The sequence below is a fragment of the Perna viridis genome, chromosome 12 (assembly GCF_037379345.1).
Source record: "Perna viridis isolate PV_CMFRI_1.1 ecotype Kerala chromosome 12, ASM3737934v1, whole genome shotgun sequence".
In the NCBI taxonomy this organism is placed as follows: domain Eukaryota; kingdom Metazoa; phylum Mollusca; class Bivalvia; order Mytilida; family Mytilidae; genus Perna; species Perna viridis.
In genome coordinates, this window is record NC_142456.1 from 31,901,557 (window position 1) to 31,916,092 (window position 14,536).

Consider the following 14,536-nt stretch of genomic DNA (forward strand, 5'->3'; position numbering starts at 1 on the left):
GACCTTATAAGTTTGTTCAAGTTCAGGTAATCCTAAGATGTACTGTGGTAGTTTAATGTCTCTACGACTTCCGGTTCTGGAGTTTGTTATTGCATCATATTTTAATAATCATTGGGCTCAAAATGAGCTCCAAAATTGCCCAGATTATTTTGTAATTTTTTTTGTTGTATATGTTCTGCAAATTATCATACAGTTTTCAGATTTGACATATCTTGTCTGCTTTTGGATCTATTGAAATTTTAAGCTTTGAGAGCGGGGATATATAGTTTAAAATCCACAGCAGACACACAAATGGTCATTTCATATAATGAAAGATCTGCACAAGTACAACTATTTCACAAAATACCAAGAACCAATATAAAAAACCAATGATACTACAACAACTTAAAATTTTCATATTTTCCAATGGTTTGATATATTTAATCAATACCTATTTATAGATTTGATATTGAATCATTTTTTCAACTTTGTCGAAGGGGGTCATGTGATATTTCATTTTGGAGGTCTAAATGAGCACATTTCAAAAATCAGAGTTTCAACCATGATAAGTAATACATGTTCAAATAGTAGGCATATTCAGTGCAAAAATTTAAAGTTCTTAGAGTGTAAGGTTGTTGTATATCAAATGAAAGGTCTTAAAGCGTACACCCGAAATATCGATCTTTTGTCTCGAAATAAATGACTTGGGTGAGGTCAATGAGTGCAAAACTTAAGTTGTTTATATAGTTAGGTTGTCGCATATCAAATTAAAGGTCATAATGTGTACATCTCAAATTTCAATTTATTCATATAGAAAAAGAACCAAGTTGGGGTTAATAAGTACAAAAGTTCACAGAAAGTAGGGGGGTTGTTGTATATCTAACGAAAGGTCGTCGCGTTGACATTACAAAAGTCATGATGTGAACATCGACAATTGCATTTGAAAAGGTCACCAAGTGCAAAAAGTCAAACTGTTGTAGATGTTTTAATGTGTATATTACAAAGAGAAAGTTTTCAAGGGAAAGACCTTTCAATTGTTTAACAAACAATTGACATACACATTTACACATTTCTTGTGTTCACAGTCATCTACATTTATTTATTAATTAGAGGAGAAGGCATTTCTTTTTTATGTCGGACTTAAACACTTTATACATAAATTTAACCTAAATTGGATAAAAAAGGAAAGGCTATTGAGGCGTGTTTATCAAAATAAGGTAAGATATGGGACATTTCCGATCACGTTATGTAATTGATTGAGGGGATTTATTTACACGTGGTTAGTAAACGTCCTCTATTGAAGATGAAAGAGATAGATTCTAATGCAATTATTACACAGGTATTGCATTAGACGTGTCTGCTATATCATATCATGTGGCTTTATCGTTATCGACTACATTAAAGTAATACACTTCAATATGCACGATCACTTTAAGCCTGAAGGGTAAGAACATATTTGATACCTTTTTATTTTCAAGGGCATTGGATATTATTTAGGGACTATCTAAAACTGAATTATTTATATTAAGGTGAGGCATTTGTAATTTATTGTACGTTTACATTTATCGTGATTATTGAATTTTCTACATATTGCTGTTGCTATCACCACTAATACTTATAAATGACAATATCATTACACATTCTATACTTAATTTCATTCAAATTGTGGGAACCAGCACGTCGATCATTCTCACATTTAAGATTCAATTAAGATATAAGTTAATTATATTTGTAAACGAGCTGTTTAGTGGATGGAAGAATATCGCCAAATTTATAGGAAGCTTCATCACAAAATGTTTTGTATTTATTTTGTATCAGGAATTATTATTTACATTAATTGTGAATTATATTTAAAAAAATCATTGTCAAACAAAACATATTCTAACTCTACATGTATGAAAATTCCCAAATAGTAAAATATTTTTTTCGAGCTTTGGTTTTACAAGTCTGCCCTTTTATGATTGACAAATGGTGATTTAAGATTAAGCAAAGAAACCTTTGAATGAATGAATTTATGATACATGACATTAAATGTTATCTCCGGTATGAAGAGAATTTAACGACCACTTTACGATACGATCGAGTAGTCATGGAAAGGTCTTTAATGATCTTATTCTTTCCAATGTTTTAACATTTGACCTTTCTTTTTTCTGCAGAACGTTTAATCACTTTTAAACCGAATATCCATTTTCTTCACTTGTGTGTGAACTTGATATTAATTTCCGAACTTGTTTTTAAATGCAGTATATATATAGTAATTATTGTTGTAGTAATAATAGCTTTTGTATGTTGTTTTTAATTTTTGTCGTTTGTTTCTATCTTTGTCTTTTGTCTTTTCTTTTGTTTTGTTTTTTTGTGTTTGTTTGATTTTTTTTTCGTGTTGATTACATAAATATTCTCATAAGGTATACACTTAAAATCATCTTTTTGGACAAGTTTATTCGACTTAATCAGCATATTGTTGTTATATCTGGTGAAGGTTCGGGACCCGGATCTTTCGCAGCGTTTTGAGAGGACTGACATTTGTTGTTAAAATCGGTTTTTTTTTAACGAACACCTGACTGCACAGAATAAAACTTTAAGTCAGATGGTCCAGTTAAGAGGAATATTATATCAGTTAAGAGGGATGTCATTGTGAACATTGATCAGTCATATCCTTCGAAATATACTTTGTAATATACTTACTAGAACTCATACACAAATTAATCTGAGACGTGGACAGTCAAAGTTATTATGCTGTATAAAATACTATTTGTGTATTTGTCTTAACAAACGACAGTAAATATATCCATCTGAGACAGTGTTTACATTCAGATCAGTTTACGATAACCTGGTTTTGAAAACAAAATCTGACATTTAAAATATAAATGTTGTACAGATTTAGGTAAGGGAAACTTTGTCATCAAGCTAAATTTGTTTTGGACTTTTTGCTATGATTATGTGGTAAGAACCTGTATTAGTATAAATATGTCTTTCATTAAGGAGGGCGCGATAATATATCGAACACGATTACCGGAAACTCTCCGTCTTCTTTTTCGTATTTCCAATATAAATTATCTTTCAAGAAATTAATACTCGCGATCATTTCTTTCGAAGCATTTTTATAGTATGTAAAGTTTACAACAGTTTAATATTAAGACTACAAGTCTTACCGCCATAAAAGCGTAAATAAAACTGCCGCGAAAATGTTACGGTTTACAGTATACGCGAGCATAGTATATGTACGTGACCGTAAGGTGTGGTTCCGTTTGAAATACTCCAGCGTGTACAGTGAATCTCGATTCTGTAGACATATATTTTGTCAGGCGAACCTTTCTCGAACTATGGCTGGTCATTTAATATTTTGTAATACGACAGTTCAGGACTGACAAATTGTCATATAACTCTTTTGCAATACATCGCATCTACCCTCCAAAGAACTTGAGATAAAGGATACTACAAACACTGTGAAGTCAGCCTCATATCTTGACCTACATTTTAAGATTGATAGTAAAGAAAAAAGATATACGACAAACGCAATGACTTTCATTCCGTGTTGTCAACTTTCTTTACATCTGTAGCAACATTCATTCAGCAGCTGTGTATGAAGTTTTCATATTACAACTCATACGCTATGCAAGAGCTTGTCGTAACAACGCAGACTTTTTGTATCGCACTAGACTTCTTACAATTAAGCTTTTGGAACAGGGTTATGTTTCTACAAGGTTGAAGTCTTATGGTCGTCTTCATGAACTCGTGGATCATTACGGTGTATGCATCTGCACCATGAGAACTGATTTCTTCAAGGTGTCAATTATTATGGTTGTTTTATGTTCTTTGTTGTATGAGTCTGTTTTCAATGTTTGGTCTTTTTCCATGGATTTTTTTTTATTTCCGATAGAATCTTGGTACTCTTTGTATTGTAGGAGTAGACAGTGTCGTAAGGCAGATTAAATGCAAATCAAGCTAAATTTTATATTAGATTTGGTCTTCACCATATTAACAGGAATCAGTAAATGGTGAGCTCATAAAGTAGAGTATACCTCTATAGTTTGATTGTCACGTACTCAGTAATGACCTTGTTAAGAGACTGCCCACTTAGAAACTAGGCAGTTCCTATGATATGGATTGCGCATGGTAAATTTCATTCCACGTGTTTTTTTACAAAGATTTTTAAATTGATGCCCATCAGCCACGTACGCCCACTTCTCGGACCCTATACCTATTGGTGTTTTTGCAAATCAATGTAGGACTTCGCATCGGCTCCTAGTGGCTATTATAAACAAGATCCAAGCCTGCTTCGTCAGGGGTCTAACTTAGATCTTGCGCAAACGAGAATGTGTGAGAAATTCTTTGATATTTGTGTATCTTCTGTACGCAATAAGAGGTTGACAATCGAATATTTTCAATACTTTCATTAACTCTTTCAAATGTTTTTTTTTTTAATTATTTTGCAAATTTTTTTTTCAAGCAAAAGTGGTATGTTGTGATAAAAACTAATTGGATGCCATTAGTGTCCTTTCCTTTTTTCTCAAGAGTTCAGAACGTCTGTTTAATAGGGCTGACTCCATGTTTTCTTAATATCGTCTTTTTAACAAAAATATCTTAAATTCATGAAGTATTTTCGACAAATTTTCCATGTCACTGTTGTTTCTAAGATGTCTAGGTCCGAGAAGTGTGTGTACGTGGATGATAGGTATCAATTTCAATACAAAATGGGTTCACAACAAATATTAGTCAATATATAGGTTGTTCTAAGTTCAGGTAAGTATTAACTAATAATTTCTCAATATATTTCTTACAACGTTAAAAGTTTTCAAATTTTGCTCAGATTATATTTTTATTTTACTTTCAATCTGTTTCCAATGTTTTAAATAATGACACTGTTATATAAGTCAAGTCTGCTGAGGTAAATCGTTGTCGAACTGCATTGACACTTTGTCCTATATTACGGCTTATCTTGAAATGCAAGTAATGCACCTTTCAAAAAACATTAAATGAATAGGATTGTTTTACCGTATATTTTAACAACCAATACATTAAAATGCTTAAAGCCGGGCAATGACTTATGTAAATGTGAATGTTGAGTGGGTGATATTACGTTGTCTACTTGCAAGGTGCAGTCTTTCTAGTAATATGTCTTAACCTGAAGCTACGATCTTTTTTTTTTTTTAATTTTCCTTATTACAGTTTCTGTATTTCATCGAAGCTCATTCATATCAATCAATATAAGTGCATGTAAATCAGGTGTCTATAAATTTATTTTATATTGGTCAGGTATATGTTATAACTTACTTGAGTAAACCGACCTTTAACTATCATCAGCCCTTGTGTTTTGAAGCCTTTCCACTCCATGATAAACGAGCGAATGCGGACTTCAAATGAACATTATGAGGATTTTAAATGGCAGAAATAAGGAATTTTGTTTAGAAAGCTGTATTTTTAAAATAAAACATATATTATGGAATAAAAAACAGTAATTTAAATGTTGAAAATTTAAAGATACAAATGTAAATGGCTATTAAGATGATATATTGAAAAATGTTATGCATATTCAATGGGGAATTGGGATTACTAATGGGGAAAATGAGGAATCAGCATCCTATTAGAGTACGAGTTATTATTTGTCAGTCATTGGAAATGAAGAACGTTAATTGGCAATGTTCATAATGTTTTAGCAAACTGTTCTTTAACTTTAGTATGTATAAATATTAGTCTCCATATACAAATTATAAAAGGTTTTTTATTTTTTATCTATCAATCAAATCTTACAGCGTTTTGTATTGAGTTAAACTTGGTTTTGTTATTTTAAATAATTTAAAATAGCAAATATCTAGATTACGTCATACTATTTTATTACGAAATTAAGCAAAGTAGCTTATTTTTCTGCATTTTGAAAATACTTGTCAATTACGAATATTCATCGATATTCAACATTCTCTTTAATTAGTTCATTTTGAAGAAATTATTTCCAGAATTATGCATGTCCAACTTAAATGTATTTTTTTTTATCTTATCGTTGCCTCTACTAGGCCTCAGTAATTTGGCATAGCACTAAAGACTTTAACATTACATAATTAATTTGTTATTTCAATAACACAGCGGCCTCGTGTCGTCTAGATCATTGCATGTGTTCATAAATGGATCTAGAGGACACGCGGCCGCTATGTTATTGAATCTAATGGTTATGACGCTTACCCTACCGGTGCACCTGGTCCATGCTCCCAATTTTTAGTGGAGTCCGAGTTGCTTATATACTTTTGTTACTTTGTATGTATGATTTTAGTTACTTTATGTTCTTTGTTGTGTATGTCTGTTTTCCATGTCTGGTCTTTGTCCCTGGATTACATTCTTTTGATTACCGCTATAACCTTGGTTCCCTTGATTACTCTTTCTTATATGTTTATGTCAAATATTCATTGTGTTCTATAAAGAATATTTTGACAAAACGCGTAACTGTGAAAGTGTAGGTAAAGTAGGGAGTGCATGTAGTCCCACATGTAAGGAACTACTAAAATGATATATGGGTATTCTCTTAGTATTGATTGATTGAATCTTCTAGTCATTTAGGGTATTCAATAATGTTTCAAATCCGGGTATTATTTTAGCATTCTTCGAGGAGGTTATAATTGAATCTTCGAGTCGTCTTAGAAAACTTCACGATTTAAGTACGTTCCCGGAAATAGCTATAAAACTATATAATTGCAAATAGATAAGACTGATTTATTTAAGATATCCGAATAACTACCATTCATATTTAAGAATTTGCCTGTCAAAACTCAGCTTATCTGAAGGGTTATATATAAATCCGATTTTTTACGAACCACACGAGATTCTGAATGCACTAGGACAAATTTACATCGTAATTCCAAGGTAAGGTAAATATTTTTCAATTGAAATTGATTTTGTTCATTGTACAAGACAAGGCGTCATTAAGACCTCATTGGACGAAAAGTGTGGAATATTGTTTTGGTTTACTCCACAAAATAATGTCTCGCTCCATTTATTTTATTTATTTATTTATTTTTAATTTTGAACGCAAGCTCCGAATTGTGTATGATGTTCGCAACTTATTCTGTAGGTCCAGAAGTTCAGCTCCCTACAATGTCTGGAAATTGTTTTTGATTTTAGGTGACGTTGTCAGATTTTCATTATATTGTCTATAAAACTTGGAAAGTCAGTTAAAGAATGTCTGCCAAGGAGTGGAACTGGTTTACGAAAACTACTGCTAAATGCAGTATTTTGTATTCGTAATGGGAAAAAATCATGCAGTTGAAAGTACAAAATTCAATTCAATTTATCTCTTTTTGATAAGTAAACACTATAATCTCCAATAGACATCCAAAAAAAGCGACCTCTTTTTTGTAAAAGTATTTTGCAACTACTATATTGTCAAAGTAACGATAATAAATGAAATATCTTTAAGACTTAAGATATATACAATATCAATGGCGGATCCAGTGGGGCGCACTAGTTTGGTACCCCTCCTTTTTATTTGGAAATATGTCGTTTTTATGAGTAAATTGGTAAAAAATGGTAAATGATGTCCTAGTACCCCTTTTTCTGAGGAACCCTGGCTGTCACGACTCCTTTTCCAAGTGTTTGGATCCGCCCCTGAACAAGGTTTTAATAAAATCACTTTTAAAAACAAATTGGTAATGTTTTGTTTTTAATTCTCACCGTATCACTTGAAATTGTCTAAACAAACTAATTTTCAAAATTAAAACATGTCATGCGTATTTCTGGTAATCCAGAACATAACTAAATAACTGAGAGATCATTGGTTTCTACGCTTTTTATCTTATGGTAACACATTGTCAAAATCGAGGTCGTGTCAACTTTTAAACCAGCTAAATATAGGTATAGTACAGGCAATCTAGATGACTCTACATTTTTCATTTTTAAGTTATTCCCAAAGGATCGTGGTATTGTTTTATCTCAAAGTTGAATGCAATACTGGGAAATTACTTTTATTCGTTCGTATCAATTTCCGTGGCGTGTTAAAGGTTCGCGCTTGTTCTTGGAACTTGGATTTGTTGATTTTCTAAGCAAATCAGTTTCCAACGAAAACCTAACTTTTCGTTTAAAACTTTTGTGATTTGGTAACGCATGAATTTGAAACATGCGACAATTATTATCTTTTCTGTACATTATAATCTACAATAAAATCACAATTTGGTTCATCGAAAGGATATTCAACTTTTGTTTGAATGTTCAACCTTTAAACGTAAAATCATTCAGTTTGATTTGATATTCATCATAGAAATGATTTTATTATGCGCAATAAATAGGACATAGGCTACATTTGCATTTGAAAACATCATAAGCTACGTACCATCTTAATTTTCCTTTATGAGTTTATATGGAAGTATCCAAGCACTTTTTATCCTTGACTATTTTAAGAAAAATACATGTATCTGCAAATGATAATTAGTTGAATTAACCCAAATTGTGCCACTTTATATTGAATACGAAACTTATAGTGAGAAGATATATGAAAATAACATATGAACAATTTCTTGTAATTGTAATTTCAAATGTCATCTAGACATATCACACTATAATCTCCATAGGTGCAGAACCCCAATAAGGTAAAAAAAAATGCGACTAGTCGCGATGAATTGAAAAAGTGCAACTTAAAATCGATTGATATTTACCACTGAAAATTAGTATTGGAGTAAATATAAAAATAAATTCTTTCCATCTTCATCATGAGAACCGACCTTTTCACCTTGTCAATTTTGGTCTCATTTGTCTACCTTAGACGTGACAACCCAGTAGATGTTAGTAGAGACCGTGCGTCTCATTGTTTATGCGTGCTGTTTTGGTTGTTTCACGTTCTTTATTGTGTGTATTTATTTTATTCGTCTTGTCATAATCCCTGGATAATGTTCTTTTCTTATTACCGTTCAAATCCCAGTACTCTTGGTTTCCCTCTCTTTTATAGATAGTTCTCTGATGGCAGAACTTGTTACCAGCAATACAAGCAACTGAAGTCAATCAAAAAAAATACCAGACCAACTGGGGACCAGTCAAAGTATACTGTAAACGTATTAATTTTTGCGGTTACTAATTTTCGCGGATTCTTTCAAGTAAACATATTCTTCGTGGGTATCAATTGTCGCATTTTCTAAAGATGATAAGCGGTCTATAGTGTAAAAATTCTGCGGGTACTATTTTTCGCGCTTTTCTGTCATCCGCGAAAATGGCGAAAGTTAGTACATCGCGAAAATTAATACTTTAACAGCATCTAGTGTCACAAACGGTACATCAGACATGGGAAATATGTTAATGGGTATAAATCAAGAAGGCCAACCTTCATCAACATTCGATACTATGGGTATAAATAAAAATGAAAATGGAAATTCAGAAATGGGGCCAAATTCACTTGAATCGTCTGTTGACCCTTGCCAAACAGATTGTAGTGAAACAATGAACAATAGTTCATACGGTAAGGTAAATGATAGTGACAAAGATTCATCAGGCAATTACAATTTTCCACCTGACACTAATAAATCCAATGACAATATGTCACCTGAGACAATTATTGATGTGATGAAAAAATCCAACAAACCTTCAGAAATAAATGTATATCAGCTTAAAGATGCGGTAACTAAAGAGACATTTCAGATAAGTGAAGAGAAGGACGGACAACAAAACAAAGTTTCCCCTTCAGAATTTGAGATAAAAACAAACGAAATAGAGGAACATACAGTAACTCCTCCGGACAAAGTTTCTGTTGATGGCCAAACGACAGATCCTAAGGCAGAAGATACAGTGCCGAATGAAAAATTAGAGCGTGAGTTTAATGCATTAAAACTTTTATTTTTTCTTTTGTGTTTATATTAAGGATATCCTTTTAACAAACGTACTTTCAATGTGCCTTGCTCATGAGATAAAGAATAAAATTTCAAGAACACTAATTCTACAAAATGCTTGTAATTAATTTAAAACAATTAATCAAGCGATATGTAACAAAATGCAAGGATTTCGGAAATGTTTTTTTTAGTACTAGTAGCTTGTTCGATGAGTTCACTATACGATATGATAACGTAATTAACTCTTTTTTCCCGGTGTTGTGCTGCAGGTAGTGGTTCCAACCGGAATTTACTACATATCTTTTATCCACGTGATTCAATTGAATTTTGTTTATTTTTGTATCTTCCTTTATATTTTAAAGCTTCTCATGAGAGGTTTCGTCTTGAAACACGTGTATATGCATTATATATGATCGGTATTTCTGTACGGCAATCGAATTTATATATGTTTCACGATTATCCCTTTCACGTGCAAATTGTTAGCGAATTAGTATAACATGTCAACTTTTTTTACAATTTCAGAATCATTGACAAATATAAATGAAGAAAATACAACTACTACGGTAAAAGCTTCTTTTACTGAACGAACGACAGATACTAAGGCAGAAGATGAATTGCAGAACGAAAAGTTAAAAAGTGAGAAGTTATGTCCCCTTACTGTAAACCGAATTATTTCCACTAATTTTGTCAGCAAGAAAAAATGCAAAAATAGATAACTGTATATAATATGAAGTAAATGATGGAAAGGTAGTAACGTCTCGAAACTTAATGCCAAAATCGAATTGATATTCCAAACGCAAGAAAAAAATGTTTCCGTGAAAATAAAATGGTTTGCAGTATTTTACGGTTATAAATCATATGATTCTTATTGAAATGTTAATAATTTCTTGTCTAAATATGATAATGTAAATGCGTGAATCGTATATAAACAGTTATACTGTAGTATTATTCAGTCAATATGGAAAATCTTACACAATTATACCTTTATTGAATAACTAGTCCTTAATGTTATAATGACAGGCAAATCAAATATGGGTTTTAACCCGGGAAATATGGCGTATTGGACGGCTATATCCCCTATTGGACGACTTAATCTCGTATTGGAAGGCTAGATTCCGCATTGGCGCACTTCTGTATTTTGTATTGTATTGGCAGTTTTGATCATATTTAGACTAATATTCGAACGTTAGTCAATAAATGATTTTACATCATATCACAGTCAGTTCATGTGTTAATAAACCATATGTTCTACGTGTGTTTCTCGTATATGAAACTTTATTCAGATCTTTTAAGTTAAAACTTAATAACTCTTGTTAGGCAATGATGGGACATTTACCGACGACGATGAATTTCCTACTGATGGGTCATCGACTGTGGAAGATGGAGACGCCAAGGACTCTGGAACTTCTTCGTTAGAAGTCACTCAAGAACTTAGCGATAGTATGGTGACAGCAGAGTGGTTCAAGGAAGTAGAGGATAATTTGTCCCTAACTGATGAAGAACTAGACGCCATTACTGAGACTTGGAAACCGGTATGGAAAGAAAAGAAAAGAATGGCTATTGAATTTTTTGTCAAGTACGTCAATTGGTTTTATATATATTTTTAGATTTGAGAATCATTTTTTTAACATGATGACAATCTTGTGCATAAAATATCAATTAATCATATTAATATATGTATATGTCTTTTAATATAATTATACAAGCTAAATGTGAAAGTAACTAAAGGTCACGGAATTAATACATTTCCTTTTACCTTCATTGTGAAGAAAATCTCTTTCTGAAACTCTGTATCTATGCTTCTCATGTTCATTGCAGATTATTCACGTTATATCCACAAAGTAAGGAATACTTTAAAGACTTTAGAGGCCTCGACATTGAGGAGATCCGGGTACATTCCAAATTACGAGCACATGGCCTGTCAGTTGTATATGCTATTAAGTCATACATTGATTCCATTGATGATAAAGAAACATTCGATGCTCTTGTGAGAAAGAATGCCCAAAATCACATTGAAAGAAAAGTAGGAGAAAAAGAATTTAAGGTAGAATATCTTTTTCCATTTACAACATGCTAATTATTTTAAGATTAAATTACATTTCAATGGATTGATATGTTATTTTTAAGTAGCTGTCTCCGATATATTTTTTTGGAAAATAAAAGGATTTGTTTTAATTAAGGTGAGAAAATTGTATTAATTGTTAAATACTGCTAATAATGCTTCTAATGACTCGACACTTCAAGCAGAGCATGATTTAATGTTATCAGACTTGGTTAATGTCCAAAACGCAAATACAAAATATATGCTGCAAACGGAAGTCGCTATGCATAACGAATCGGGATCCATTTCAATATTATTTTCAGGAAATCAAACTAATTTTATCTTAGCAAAAGTTCATTGGCTATATTAAGTCATAGGGTTCTTATATGCTAAACCATGCCGGATTTTAAGATTTTCATATCGGACATAATCATACTTTGAACTACTTAACCAAATATTTAATTCTAATGATTTTAATATGCTAAATCTAACTGTATACTTAGATTTTGGATTTTGGGTTACTTTTCAAGTTGGTCTGAATAAGATCCAAAATGCATCCTAACTCTTTTAGTTCTTCAACATGTTGAAGGCTACTGTATATTCAGATTTGGCTATGTTTTCAATTTAGCCCACATCAAGTTATTTACTAAGCAAAGTTTTTGGACTTAGTTTTATACTGTGTAAGAAATGCTTGTTATGTCAATCCAAATTCAAATCTCTATCAAGCTTAAATATTGTGTCCATACCTGAACTTAATGTTCAAGATTCCGTGTTTATGGTAGTCGTATCAAGCTGCACTTCTTGGAGCATTTAATGTTTCAACAGAAAAATATATAGTTTTCAATTTTATTTTTCAGTGGTTAGCACCAGTTTTTATTGAAGTTCTGGAAGATAATCTAAAAGATAAGGTAACAGATTTGCATAGAAAGTCTTGGACAAAAATGTTTTTTGCCCTGGCAAAAGTGGCACGGGAGGAATGGGCAAGAGTGGATTGATCTACAGTGATAATATTGGGGTCAACGAACCATTCGTGGCAATCATGTTTACAGATTGTCTATCACTAGTGAAGGAAATCAATACTTAAACGAATCTTCCGAGACCATTTTAATCACCGCGCCCATCTAGGTTTAAGAACTGTAAACTAAATAAACATTCACAGTGCCTTTGAATTTCAAAAGTTACGGAGGTTTTTTACTCGTCATCTGTGTGTGGAAGCTGCTTTGCTTATTTTTAGAACCATCTATAATACTTTAGTTGCAACTGCATTAAAAGGGCAAAATAACATTTTTCATGCGTTATAAAAATGCATCCTTGTAAATTTTTTATACATCTATATCATATTACCAGTAACGACGAGTCTTGATTATCCTAAAATTATTAATGTTAATCAATGAGCTGTTGATTACAGCAGAAAAAAATGGAATTAAAATTCTTTTTTTTTTATTTTTGAATTTCGAAAAATATGAAAGACACTGACGTGTCCGATTAAACCATTCCGAAAAATCATTATTCTACTCGGACTTTATATATGTAACAAATGTAATTAAGTATAACCTAGAAAATCCAAGTAAAAGAATAATCTAGGCAACCAAAGATTCCAATGGGAAACAGAAGAAATTCAATATATTCAAAGGATATAGTCCAGAGAGGGAAAACGGACATACATCAAAGAGCATGAAATAACTAAAATAACAAATAATAAGAACAAAAGTAAAAGCAATCTTGACTCACCTAAAATATGCGATCATGGACCAGGTGCACCGGTAGGGTAAGGGTCCTCTGTTTTTCTAGAAACACCCGCCGAGTTGCAAATAAAATGTCACGTCCGGGGTTGACGAAAGGGAAAAGGAAAACTATGACATGGTGAACAAATCGAACATCTTTCTGAGTTAATTCACGGATTGAGCAGTATAAAAAACCTTAAAGGTCAAGAAAACAGGATTGATAAGCCAACATGTATACGAAAACCACTACCTTAATGAGCAAATCGTTTTTAAATGAGTCAATCATCTACTTTTTTATTCTAGTGGTATTGCTATCCGTAATTTTATAAGTATTTCCAATATCCTGTTTAGAATGATTCAGTGAAAGGCTTGTTTGACAAATACACGTTCTTAAATGCTGACATCAATAAATCAAATATTGAAGAATATAACATTTACAAGCGAGAAGAATTTTCGATATATGTCGAATGAAATGATGTAAACCAGAAGGCCAATGTTCTCTTCCTGTGTTTGTTCAGTTGAATGTAAATATATTACAATACACATAAAATAATTATATGTACCGACAATTTTGAAGATCAAGATATATTTGTTCAGTTACAAAACAAACATATATATTTTTCAATTAGCTAACATCAACAAGATAATATATTTGAAGTTAAATTCAAATCTATATTTGTTTTAATGACATCGCAAACGACTTCACGTTAAAAACGAAATTATTGTATAACATCGAAGTACATATCTGCATTGATTTGTACATATTTGATTGAAGAAGGTTTTTTAGAATTAGTTATATGGTATATTTGTGATTTTGCAGGGATGTAAATTAAGCAAAATATTATGACAGTCAACAACACGGTTTGCGTGTAATTTTGATGAAATCGTCAACTATCAGGAGAAAGTCTATCCCATAAGTAGATTTAAAAATATAAAAATATGATGAAACTGAAATCGATACTGAAAGGAAATTAATCAAACAAACCCAACAGTAA

The 14,536-nt window shown here is 31.8% G+C and overlaps 1 protein-coding gene across 16 annotated transcripts; it reads left to right on the forward strand.

Annotated features, from left to right (window-relative positions):
* Positions 1 to 1,270: 1,270 nt before the first annotated feature.
* Positions 1,271 to 13,260, forward strand: LOC148602046 (uncharacterized). 16 transcript variants are annotated; one of them, XM_088556534.1, is made up of 7 exons: positions 1,271 to 1,423; positions 8,906 to 9,008; positions 9,206 to 9,757; positions 10,299 to 10,412; positions 11,094 to 11,352; positions 11,595 to 11,820; positions 12,675 to 13,260. In XM_088556534.1, the coding sequence occupies exons 3-7, from the start codon at positions 9,235 to 9,237 to the stop codon at positions 12,810 to 12,812; spliced, it is 1,260 nt and encodes a 419-aa protein (XP_088412660.1). In that variant the 5' UTR covers positions 1,271 to 1,423; positions 8,906 to 9,008; positions 9,206 to 9,234; the 3' UTR covers positions 12,813 to 13,260. The 16 variants fall into 16 exon arrangements, with proteins under 16 accessions (XP_088412660.1, XP_088412658.1, XP_088412659.1 ...); XM_088556532.1 differs by having other exon boundaries at positions 8,906 to 9,002; XM_088556533.1 differs by having other exon boundaries at positions 8,906 to 8,995.
* Positions 13,261 to 14,536: the final 1,276 nt, after the last annotated feature.